Source organism: Callospermophilus lateralis, chromosome 5, assembly GCF_048772815.1.
Source record: "Callospermophilus lateralis isolate mCalLat2 chromosome 5, mCalLat2.hap1, whole genome shotgun sequence".
NCBI classification, from domain to species: Eukaryota; Metazoa; Chordata; class Mammalia; order Rodentia; family Sciuridae; genus Callospermophilus; species Callospermophilus lateralis.
In genome coordinates, this window is record NC_135309.1 from 52,235,264 (window position 1) to 52,247,912 (window position 12,649).

The window sequence follows — 12,649 nt, forward strand, 5'->3', positions numbered from 1 at the left end:
TTTAAGAACTAAAGTTATTGTTACTAGGCATGGCATGGACTTCACATTGAATCTCTTCCAAGTATTTGATGTAATTTCAAAATAGGACTTGTGCAATAGGACAAATAGCAACAGAGAATAATTCATAATCTTTACTACCATGTCCCCTAATTTTCTTTAACAAGTTCAGGATCCAATTCAGTTTTGGCTCTTTTAAACTTCTGAAAATATACAAGGTAAATGGCTTCTTCTCAGACCTCCTAGTATCTTTCCTGGTATTTATCTGCCTACCACACTTTGCTTCCTGCTCTGATCATTATTTTCTTTCTCTGGTCCATACCCTTTATCCTAAATTAAACTTTTTTCTTCTGCCTTTTCTCCTTAAGAACTTTAAATTTCAAATACAAATTTGGCATTTTCAAATGCAGGTTTATTTATTAAATTTACCTTTATATATTAAAATAATAAAAATTTTATTTGTCATATCTCTTTTCTGGTTTTTTAAAGAATTATTTCCTGTGATTTCTATTTTTGTATCAGTTAGAAAGAAATTTCATATGAAATTCACCTTGAAAAAACTTTCACAATCTACAGGAATAAGATTTATAGGTCTATTAATTTTAGTATAAAATAATTGGTAAATTAATTTGGGCTCTTTTTTTAATTTTCTGAAAAAAAAATCCTTTAAGACTCTAGTCTTATTAATATGAAATGTTAAAAAGGGATAAATTCTTGCTAAGGAATGTCCACATGTGTGTAAAAAAACAAAGAAAGAAAGAAAGAAAAATACATTCTCATTAACCATCAGGTCTCAGTTCCACCCATTTTTGCTATACAGGGATGTATGAAAAATCTTACTCAAAGTCCAGGTTGGTCCTTGTTTGACCACTTGGATTTATTTGTTTGCTTATAGGCAAAAATACTATTGCATAAATAATTTTTCAAATACCATTATAAGTACCTTCATAATCTATATCCTACCATTAACTGAATCTCAGATAATAAAAAATATCAAGTGACCAGAAATTATTTGCATCTGTTTAACATCTTGTTTTGGGAAACATGATAACCAAATAAACATGTTTACTTAGTGGTAAGGCTGAATGTAGTCATATCCAGGTTTTGGTGTTCATCTGTCTTTGAGAACCCAGAAACTTATTTTAAATACAAGCAGTCATGCATATAACTGTAGGAGCACTTAAAGAAAACATGAATGATGTGATTTATCATTTATTTTAACCAGGGGGGGAAAAAAACATGTTTACCCATTAAAGGATAAAGCTAAAAAGGCTTGTTGAAGCTAGTCAGAGAGAAGAAAGGGTAGGGAGGAAGGGAGAGGGAATAAGTTAAGAAGGGAGACAGTGATAGTGAAGGTAGTAATGGCAATTAGAAACAGCAGTTTTGTGAAGCAGATCTTGTAAAAGCTATGGAGAGAGAATCTGACTGCTGAAAATCAAACAAGATAAAAGACCAGCAGCAGTGATTTTCAGTATGAAGTAAAATTCTGAAATCTCAGTTTTTGAAGGCATTATTACATTCTGAAAACACACCAACACAACCCTGCAGCTGATAAATTTTAGATTATATGTAAGCAGCCCTGCAGGTATGGATTATTATAAAATATAATCTTGATATCCTAAGGGTCTCATTGCATTAAATAGTGATCAATATACATTGTTGACCAAGAGGATGAAATAACATATTTAGAAAAGTGATTCTGAATTTGGTCAAAATTAAAATAAAATTTTTGGCTTTTAAATTTTATCAAATGAAAACTGACAAGTCTGGAATATTTCATTTTCCTAAAAATCCTGTTAGTATCAAAGTATTGTGTATTGAAGATGAACTACTTGTTTAGAACCCCTAAACAAACTTCTGTTTTCTAAAAAGTGTTTTCAAAAGCTTGGTACTAATACAAGAATTTGAAAGTTAGCATTTGTTTTTCCCTTCTAATATAAATTCTTTTCTTTGCAATAATGGTCTCATGAATTAAATTATTTTTTTTTCTTTATGTGTCTGTCATATACTTAATGCACCAATTATTTTAGAGACATAATATTAAACACAATCTTTGTAATTTAAGAAAATGATAAATTTTACTAGATTGTAGCTTGGCAGAGCAGAATTCTTAATGAAAATTTTAACATATAAATTAGTCTTAAGTTTAAATCTTATTTTTGTGAATTTTAAATCATAAAATTAGATTTTTCTAACTAAAGTGTAGTACAGGTGGTATGTATGTACATGGAGTTCTTAATAAGTTTGTCATATGGTTAATTATAAAGTAGAGCATTGGCTAAACAAATAGAAATTTTTAAAAAATATATTTTTGTTTTTGGATAACAGTTAGAAATCCATACTTTTGCTTTTTATTGCATACTGTAAAGCAAAACAAAATATTTTTCTTTTATTTTAATAATATTTATTGCATTGGTGATTATTTGCAATTAAAAGAATTGTAAATTGTCTTATAAATTTATAGTAATGACTTTTGTCTACAAAGTGAAGAATGAAATATAAAATGAATATTTTATTTGCAGTAAACATAGCATAAGTTTTTTTTTTAACTATGAGGCTGCTAATGACAGGTATTCTAAAGACATTTTAAACTATATTTTTAGCATTTTATTATTTATGATAAATGTAGATCAGAAAATCCGTATTTTCTTTTTCCTGTAAAACTTGTATAAAGATAAAAGTTCAGTATTCAGTGATTATCACATATTATATTCTGTATTTCGTGATTATCACATGTTGTTGCTGTCATTCCTTTAGCAAAATAGCAAAATTTCTTGACCAGAAAGGTAAGACTTCATATTTAAAATTGGTATTTAAGATACAATATCAGGGCTGGGTTGTGGCTCAGTGGCAAGTGCTCAACTAGTATATTTGAGGCACTGGGTTCAATCCTCAGTACCACATAAAACAGTAAACAAACAAAATAAAGGTATTGTGTCCATCTACAAATAAAAAAGAAATCTTTAAAAAAATACACACACACGCGCACACACACACGCGCGCACACACACACACATATATATATATAAAATCAAACATGCCAACTGCTTTTAAACTGGTGATTTATTATCAAGAACTGTTAAAAGATTGACAACAAAAGAATATGTAATTTTCCTAGGGAAGGGAATACATTTTTTTGTAAGTGTCTCAAATGTATTTTGTGTGAGGGCTGTATAATACAAATAAAAGCATTCCATTCATTAATTTTATAAAATTAGAGAAGACAAATTCTTATATAATATGGGTAGAGAAAGCACAAAGCTTGAATTTCTAGCAAATGCACAGTTCTAGACTTTTACAGAAATTTTACTCCTAAAACTAGATGACAAATCTAAGTTTTTGTATAACTTTAAAACAAAAAGAAATGCCTATCTTACCTAGACTTCATTTAATATTTCTGATACTGAACATATTATCTTTCTCCCAACCTTGTTTTCTAATATTTTTTGGCAGTCCCAACTCCTGCAGCAAAATGACTTTTATGTATTTCCTTCATTCTAATTGGGGAATGAGGTGTACTGGGAATCAAATCCAAGGCCTTACACATGGCAGGCAAGTGCTCTACTACTGAGCTACATCCCTAGCCCTAATTCTATACATATATATATATTTTTTTTCTTTAGTGTGATGTAAATTATGATTAAAAAAAACATCAAATTTGCCATGTTAACTTTTTTATGTGTATGACCAGTAGTGTTAAATATATTCACATAGTTGTGGAACAGATCTTTAGAACTTTTTCATCTTGCAAAATCTGAAACTATATCCATTCAACAACTCTCCTTTTTGTCTTGCCCCTGAACTTTTATAATCATCTTCTAGTTTCTGTTTCCAGAAATCTGTCTATCTTAGATAATGCATATAAGTGTAATTATACCGCATTTTTCTTTTTGTGACTGGCTTATTTTATTTAGCATAACATCCTCAAGGTTTATTCATTTGTAGCATGTGACAGAATTTTCCTCCTTTTTAAGGCTGAGTAATATTCCACTGAATGTATAAGTTCCATTCGAATTTTCAATAAAATTTGTTGAGTTTGAGCTGAAATCTTACAGATAAAACAATATTGTGGCCCTTGGAGTGATTGAAAACTGAGTAACACTGTAGAACAGTGATCTCTGGACTTCTAATTACATAATCCTGACCACAAAACGTTACTGAGCAATCCCCTAATGTATGCATATTTATATGTCATATTATTGGTCTGATATGAAACACTGACAAAATATTTTTTTTCCTTGTTTTAACACTTCAAGGTAATGTACATGTAATGATTCTGGGAAAATCCTGAGAATCAAACAAGCTTTCTAGTATCTGGATAGTATCATATGTTAGACTTTTTTTTTTTTTTTTTTTTTTTTATGTCATTAACCTTATTCTTTGAAGATTGAAGAATACCTTTAATTCACTGCTTCTTTAATCTTTTCTCTTTTGAAATCTTTGAAGTTTACTTGTAAAAGTGTTATACATTTAATTTTGAGGATTTGTTTTTATACTTAATTTGTGTTCATATACATTTATACTTACCCTTTTTACCTGAAGTGCCCCAGTGATAAAAGAAAGTGAATATATATCTTGAGATTGAGGATTTAGACTGATTTGTTTTGTTGAAAGCAAGGAATGAATATGAAATCTATTTTATCTTAAACTTTAACTACATGACATTTATATTGTCTATGTCTGTTTTTCTCACAACATAAAATATTTTCAACCATTAGTTAAGTAATTTACCTTCTCCCTATCTATTGGGGCTATATTTGAAGGTCCAGGATGATATGCCCCCTGAAGTTTCATTTACCTCTCACACTCAGTAGGATTTGATTGAAAAGTAGAGAGTGAGATGGTTCTGCTGATTAAGTTCAGTTTTTAAAGAAACAATATTTGAAAGTATAGTCAGAATATTAATTTCATTGTGTCTGTTTTACAATAGTAAACTGAAATTAGAAATATTGACGAAAACCTTCCTATTACGTTTGAATTTTAATCACAGTAATATATGTGTGTTAGTGAATCAAGTAGTACAGTAGAACTTATTACAAAAAGCAGCATTATCATTCTTATTTGTCTAATACTTCTCATTCCCATTCCTTGAGGAATCTTTCCTTAGACATAGCCTCTTAATCATTTCTCCATTTCTGTTTTCAGGTTTTTTCAGAGTTTCTTTTACTCTGAAAAAACCTCAAAACAGTTCTAAGAAAAACAGTATAGAATGTGCTGAGGGTAAAAAAAAATTCTTAAGGGAAGAAAGGTATATTAGTCTCCATAGTCTATAATCTTGACCTGAAAGCCTGCTTTTGGAACTACTTTCTATGTACAAAAGCAACTGAGAAATGCACTTTTTAAATTTATGTCAGAACTTTTCTTAGTTGTCTGACATTTCCCCATGGATGCCATCATTTTTCTTTAGCCACTTTTTAACCTCTCCATCCCCCTTATAATTCATAAACTCTACATACAGGTTCCTCTTCAGTTTTGTTTTTAGGATGTGTGTTAATAGGTATATTGGAAACTTGATTTTGATTATCAGATATTAAGAACAAAGAAAAATTTACACATTTAATATGATAAGTATTTTTAAAGTAATTTGAAAGATTAAGTAATAATGATACCACTATTTATATTCTTAGAATACTAACTTTTTAAAAATCTTTCTTGTTTTCTGAAATAACCAAATTACTGTAGTAAACTCAGAGTTTGACTGTAGCTTGATATATTTGCATGTGCATGCTGTGTCTGCAAGCTGAGTAGCTTTAAACAATAAAACATTGTATTACAGTACGAATTTTATATCCCTGTTGGGAGGTAAGTTAAATCTCATTGGAACCATTGAAGAATATTGGTATGCCTATAATGTGAATTATTTGCTATATGTTACAAAATACTTGATTCTCTACAGGTTATTTGCCGCTTGTGTTGCGGATTGAACTCAGGGCCTCTTGCATGCTAGGCAAGAGTTCCACCACTGAGCTACACCCCTGGCTGGGCAGTTTGCTACTTATGACTTAGTGTTGATTAAAAATTTGTCAAGACTTTTTTAATGCTAATGTCTTTGGGATTCTAGAGTAGAATACTTACTAATTATGAAGAATGTTCAGAAAGTAAAACAGTAAAGATTGCATTTTCTCTTTATTCTTTGTATTTCCATTGAGTAGAAAATTCCATCTCTGAACCATTTCCAAAGGTGTGAATCAGTTTAAATAAGTAATCATGATACTCAAATTTTTAATTTTTTTTTAGTGAAAAATGTAGTTTTATATTAGATATAACACCAAGTGATTATTGAAGATCTCAAAAATGAATTGTTGCCTTTAATTAATATTGACATTCCATCATGTGCTTTAAAAAACAAAGTTGTGGCTGGGGAGCGTGGTAGTTCAATGGTAGAGCATGTGCTTAGCATGCATGGGACCCTGGATTCAATCCCCAGAAAGCCACCCACTTCATTCCCCTTACACACACCAAAAAACAAAAAAACAAAACAAAACAAAAAACCTCCAAGTAGATGGGTATAGTAAATTTCCTTCCATGTTTATAGATAAATTGTGGACCTGCTTACAAATAGACATTATATCCTATTATCCTATATATATACAGTTGAAAAGTCAGCATTCAAAAAATTTAGATAAAAGCAGAGGTTTCTATACAAAGATTTTTTTGGCTCACTTCCCTTACCTATTTTCTTATCTGCTCTGTACTTTCATAATCATATCTTGGTGTTTTTGGTATATGCTTATTTGTAGTTACACTTAGGTGAAATAACTACAATGAAAATAGTACTTACTTTAATAATACTTTTTCTTCTTAGTTTCTTCACTAGTTGAAGAAGGAGAAAAACAGAACAAACGTTTTAGGCCATCAAAAATATCTTGCAGAGAATCTGCTCCACTGACCTCCTCCTCACCACCGGTAAGCCAGGAGTCATTGACAGTCAAAGAGAAGTTCATCCCACCTGAACTCAGTATCTGGGACTATTTCATTGCCAAGGTAATAAAAGTACTGTCTAGATCAATAATTACATGATGAAATGGAAATAAAGGTATTTAAAATAAGTATACTTGTTAGTGCTTCCAGATATCTTTCTACAGTGCTTTAGAAGATCTTTTTTTTTTTTTTTTTTTTTGTATCAGGCTACACTAAAAAAAAATCCTAAAATACTTATTATAATGTTTGTTTTATCTATATGTGTTTGTGTATAAATAAGTTTGAAGGTGGTTTTTCATAAATTATGATTTCAGTATTTTAAATAAAATAAAGTTGTTAAATAAAAAGAACTTAGTTAACACTTCATTGTTAATGTGATTGATAGGGGTTTAAGAACAAAGATCACGAGAAGTGCCCTGATCATCTATCATCATGCTCATTCTTTTCTTTTTTTTTCCCCAGTGATGGGGATCAAACCCAGGATCTCCTTCATGCTAGGCAAGTGCTCTACCACTAAGATATATCCCTAGCTCCTCATTCTTTTTTAATATTACAGACACTCCCATGTTGTTTTGACAGATACAAATTTCAGCACCAGTGTTGAGCTGAATAACATTACCTCAATAAAATGATTCAAATTTAATTTACAACAGTATGAATAAATGAGAATAATTGCATGAAGTATAAATTCTCCTGTTATCTCTTTATTTCACCAAATAGTATGTAAATAACAGAAAAATCTCATGATCAGGAAACAGTCAATTCAATTCTTTTGAATTTTGTCAGTGATTAATCATTTAACACTATTATTTAGTTCACACATAGCACAGTATGTAGTTATTTTTTTTTTGTCTCCCAAGATAAACTCGTGATATTTTACAAAATTAGATAACAAAGAGGGAACTGATCAACTGAAATGAAAGTGAAACAAACGACAAAAAAAGAGTAATAGTGCTGAGAATAAAATTCAAATTCAACATAAATGGAATTATAGAAAATATAAATAGGGGGGCTGGAGTTGTGGCTCAGCAGTAGAGCTCTCGTCTAGCATGTACAAGGCGCTGGTTTCGATCCTCAGAACCACAAAAAAATAAATAAAATAAAGGCATTGTGTCCAACTACAACTAAAAAGAATATTTAAAAATAAAAGACAAGAAAATATAACTGGAAATGTTGACATTGCTGCCATTTGAAAGAGTGCAGATATACAGACAGGAATTTAGTGAGGATAAACTTATCAACATAAATATAGGAAGTTGTGAGGAAGGATGAAAATGTTCCAGAGATAGTAGTGTTGACAAAAATAAATAAACCAACCAACAACAAACCCCTTCACATTAAAGAGATATATAACATTAAAAGTAGAAAGAGTAAAATACTAGAAGCTGACACAAACTTATAAATATGACAATTTCTAAAGTATAGAAAAGATGGTTGCTTTATAAGTTATAGAGTTAGAAGAAGGCAAACACTATTCAAACTATACTATATATATCCTTGGGAAGCTTTTTACATATGAAACACTTCTTAATATTTAAATTACAATTTACTTAATGCTTTCCAATTTTATAAAATGTTTTTTATACATATCTACCCAACAGTAAGAACTTTTAGTGTTTTGATAAATATTTTTAAAGGTCACAGAACACTTGTGATTGTTCCCATTGATTTTTTTTCTTTAAGAGAGAGAGAGAATTTTTAATATTTATTTTTTAGTTTTTTGGCAGACACAACATCTTTGTTTGTATGTGGTGCTGAGGATCGAACCCTACATGCCAGGCGAGCGTGCTACCGCTTGAGCCACATCCCCAGCCTCCCCATTGATTTTTAAGATGTATTGTATGATTTCTGTTTGCATAATATCTCCCACCCCTAACCTGGATACTGGGGATTGAATCCAGGGGCCTTCTACCACTGAGCTACACCCCAGCCCTTTAAAAAATTATTTATTTTGATACAAGGTCTCACTAAGTTTGGAGGCTGGCCTCAAACTTGTGATTTTCCTGCCTCAGTCTGCCAAGTAACTGGGATTATAGTTGTACACTACCACACCCAGCATACAGTACTGTGTTACTGTACAAAGCAAGGACTACCTACCTTCTACCTTTCATCTGATTAGACAAATTCTTCATGTCTTAAACTTCTAGATGTTCTTTTTACTGCCTTGTGTTAATTGCATCTAACTATTCTCGGATAACACTAAGCCCAGGCCACAAAACCTTTTATTTTATTTTATTTTTTATAGCCAACATGATTCAGGTAATGAAAGGAGTGTTCGCCTCTTTGTTCTTCATTGCCTTTTGCAGAGTCATTTGTTCATTGAACAAATGTTTAGAAAGCATTTTATCTGTGAATGTCTTTATTTCATTTTAATTTTTGAAAGATATAGGATTATATTTAGCAAGACTTTATTTAACTATCTTGTTCCTGGATTTCCTTGTTAAATTTATGGCTGATCTGCCCTGTTCCGGTCAATATTGCAACCAAAGGCTAGTTGAGATGTTAATCGTCCCTAATTATTTGATTCTGAGGTATCTGCTGTTTTTGATAATGCCCGTGGACATGAAATTTTAAAGCTAACCCCATCTTGAGATGAAAAAGGAGTGGTTCCTGACCAACATGCCAGATTCTCTTGCTTTTATTCAGATTTAGTAGATTTTCTTACATCTTCTGTGTACTATGTGCATTTGGTCAATTTGCTGTGCTTGTTTTTGAAAACTTCCTTCCTCGGCTATTCCAGAAGTTCCACCCTGCATGCTGTGTCGCATTTCCCTCAAGCCAATAACTTTTAAAACTTCCTACATCTCCTATTCCATTCTCTTCTTGCTATCTCCCACCCACCCCAGATGGTGCTGAAGATTGAACCCAGGGCCTCAGAAGTGCAAGTTAGGCAGGTGCTATATGACTAACCTAACTCTCTAGTTCCTCACTCATAATTTGCATCACTTTATGAGTCGTTGAGAACCATGGAATCAAACTACACTGGTTTACCATCTTTTCTTTTCTCCTATTATGATGGAGGTAGAGTCCTTCCTATCAAAGACCATTTCCTCCAGTTTTGTTCTGAATCCTATTCTTTTTTTTCTCTGTTCTCACATCTTCAGTACTTCTGTTCTTTATTGACTCTTTAACCATCAGAATTATGCTATAGTATCTATACTTCCAAACACCTACTTCAACCCTAACACTGTTTCTGCTACTTTGCCACTTTCTAAAACAATATACATATTTTCTTTTCTACTGCCTTACATTATTTCCTTTTTGTAATAACTCATTGTATGCTTTCAATCCAGTTACCACATTGAAACTGTTGTTGTGGAATGGCAGGTGACATCCATGTGAAATATAACAAATTTTTTTTTCATTATCATTTTATCTGACTTATTATTATTAGCGACATTTAACCAACTTATCACTTGCTCTTTAGAAATTCTTCTTTCCCGTTGCCTTGAAGTCAGTCTCATCGAGCTTTGTTTCTCCTAAATCTTCATCCTTAAAGTTGCTCAAATTAGAAGCCCAGAAATCATTGTTTTTCCTTTTTTCTTACTTTCCAAATCTGTTGAACACATCTTGAGTCTGTTATTTCTCTACAGCTCTATTCCTAATACTTATATGTGAACTGCCAATTCTTGGATTAGTTGCTGTTGTTTCCATTTCTACTCTTGCCATTATTATTTTTCTCCTAAGAGTGTAGTCATAGTGATATCATTAGATTATAAGTCTCAATTCCTGTTCTCTGCCTAAAAGGCATTAGTGGCAACCCATTATACTCTTTTATTGTGACCTACAAGACCTTGCCAGAGCTGTCACCTGCTATTCTCTTAAACCTTTCTTCCAACACTTATCCAATTGCTTAGCAGCCTTTGGTGAAACTGCTTTTGTTCATACCAACTCTTTCACAAGTACAGCCTTTCTAAGTGGTATTTCTGCTACCTAAAGTGCTTTCATTTTCTCTTATTATATGATTTATTCCTCTTTGTTTGTTAGGCCAAATTTAAATGCCACTTTTCAAAGAAGTCTTCATCTTTCATGATCAGCTTATGTTCTCCATCTCAATTCTTTTTTCCTTTTTTTTTTTTTTCTTTGTGGTAATGAGGATTGAACCTGGGCCCTTGCACCTGTACATATTAGGCAAGCACTCCACAAATTTTTTTTTCCTTTGTAGGGCTTAATATAATTTTTACTTAGTTTTCTGTTTCTTCCTTGTCTTTACCACTACAGTGTAAGTAAGCTCTGTGAAGACATTGAAGCATCTATCCTAAAAATTTTTATACTATCCTATTCTTGTACTCTTTTAAATCCCTGCATAAATCTTTAATGGGCACATATGTATACTTAAAAATTTTTTTGTTGATTCGATGAGTAAGTAAGGAAATTGTGTTAAAATGATACCACATGCATAGTATTGCAAATACTAGTGACTTATGATGAACTATCTACAAATGGGATGAATTGTTACTATTAAGCTATATGTTTGAATGTATTAAATAAGATATTTGGTTAACAAATTGTGTGATTTTTGTTTGATTGTTTCAGCCTTTCCTACCACCTTCCCAAAGTAAAGCTGAATATGATTCAGAGGAGAGTCTGGAAAGTGATGATGATGATGATGATGATGATAATGATGATGTTTTAGCTTCAGATTTTCATCTCCAAGAGCATTCTAATTCAAATTCATATAGGTATGTAATGTTACATTTTAATCTTCTTTTAAAAATCATCCTGGCTTATATGATATTTTTGAAAATAATACATGTGCTTTATAAATTAGTACACTAACACATTTCTATAATTGTGGTTGAAATTGTTAAATTGCTTCCCTTCAACATAATTTATCAGTTAAACTTTTTTTTTCTTTTGGTACTAGGGATTGAACCCAGAGGTACTTTACCATTGAGCCACATCCCCGGCCCTTTAATTTTTTTTTTTTTTTTTTTTTTTTTTTTTAATTTTGAGACAGGGTCTGACTAAGTAGCTTGGGCCCTCACTAAGTTGCTGGCTTTGAACTAAGACCTTTTGACTAAGCCTCCCAACCACTGGGATTACAAGCATGCACCATCACAACCGGTGTCAGTTAACTTGACTTTACATGAGGAGACCATCTATAATTTCATTACTCCTCACAGATCTTCTCACATTATCCCTTGCTTTTGGGTTCCTGTGTCCCACAATTTTAGCTTTGAAAATCTATTGCTTTTTCAGGAAAACATTAGTACTATGTCAATAAGTACTGTCTTAAAAATGTTTTCAAATATTATAAAAATCATAAATGTTCAAAACACTGATTCTTAGCTCCAGTGGTGCATTATTCATACATTCATGAGTAGCTAGTGTATTGTCTTGTTTCTTGATGTGTTGCTTACATCTGAAATATATATATAATTTATACAGACAAAATATGTTAATATAAATCTTGAAAAGAAGTAAATGTGTCAGGGACAGTGAAATACTTCTTTACTTTTCTCTTATTTCTATATTTTATTGTATTGAAAAAATATATATATACACAAATGCACACACACTATATATATATGTAAGTATATGTACACATACATATATATATATATAAAAATTCTGGAGTTTTTTTAATATATGACAGTGGAATGCATTACAATTCTTATTACACATATATAAAGCACAATTTTTCATATCTCTGTTTGTATACATAGTATATTTACACCAATTCGTGTCTTCATACATGTACTTTGGATAATAATGATCATCACATTCC

At 31.2% G+C, this 12,649-nt stretch overlaps 1 protein-coding gene across 2 annotated transcripts in view; it reads left to right on the forward strand.

Moving 5' to 3' along the window:
• The window catches only part of Dmxl1 (Dmx like 1), a 175,997-nt gene that overhangs the window by 103,792 nt on the left and 59,556 nt on the right, over positions 1–12,649 (forward strand). For both annotated transcript variants that reach the window (XM_076856669.1, XM_076856670.1), the window contains exons 29-30: positions 6,803–6,981; positions 11,455–11,600. In XM_076856669.1, the coding sequence (XP_076712784.1) occupies positions 6,803–6,981; positions 11,455–11,600 (325 nt within the window). The remainder of the gene's footprint in view (positions 1–6,802; positions 6,982–11,454; positions 11,601–12,649) is intronic.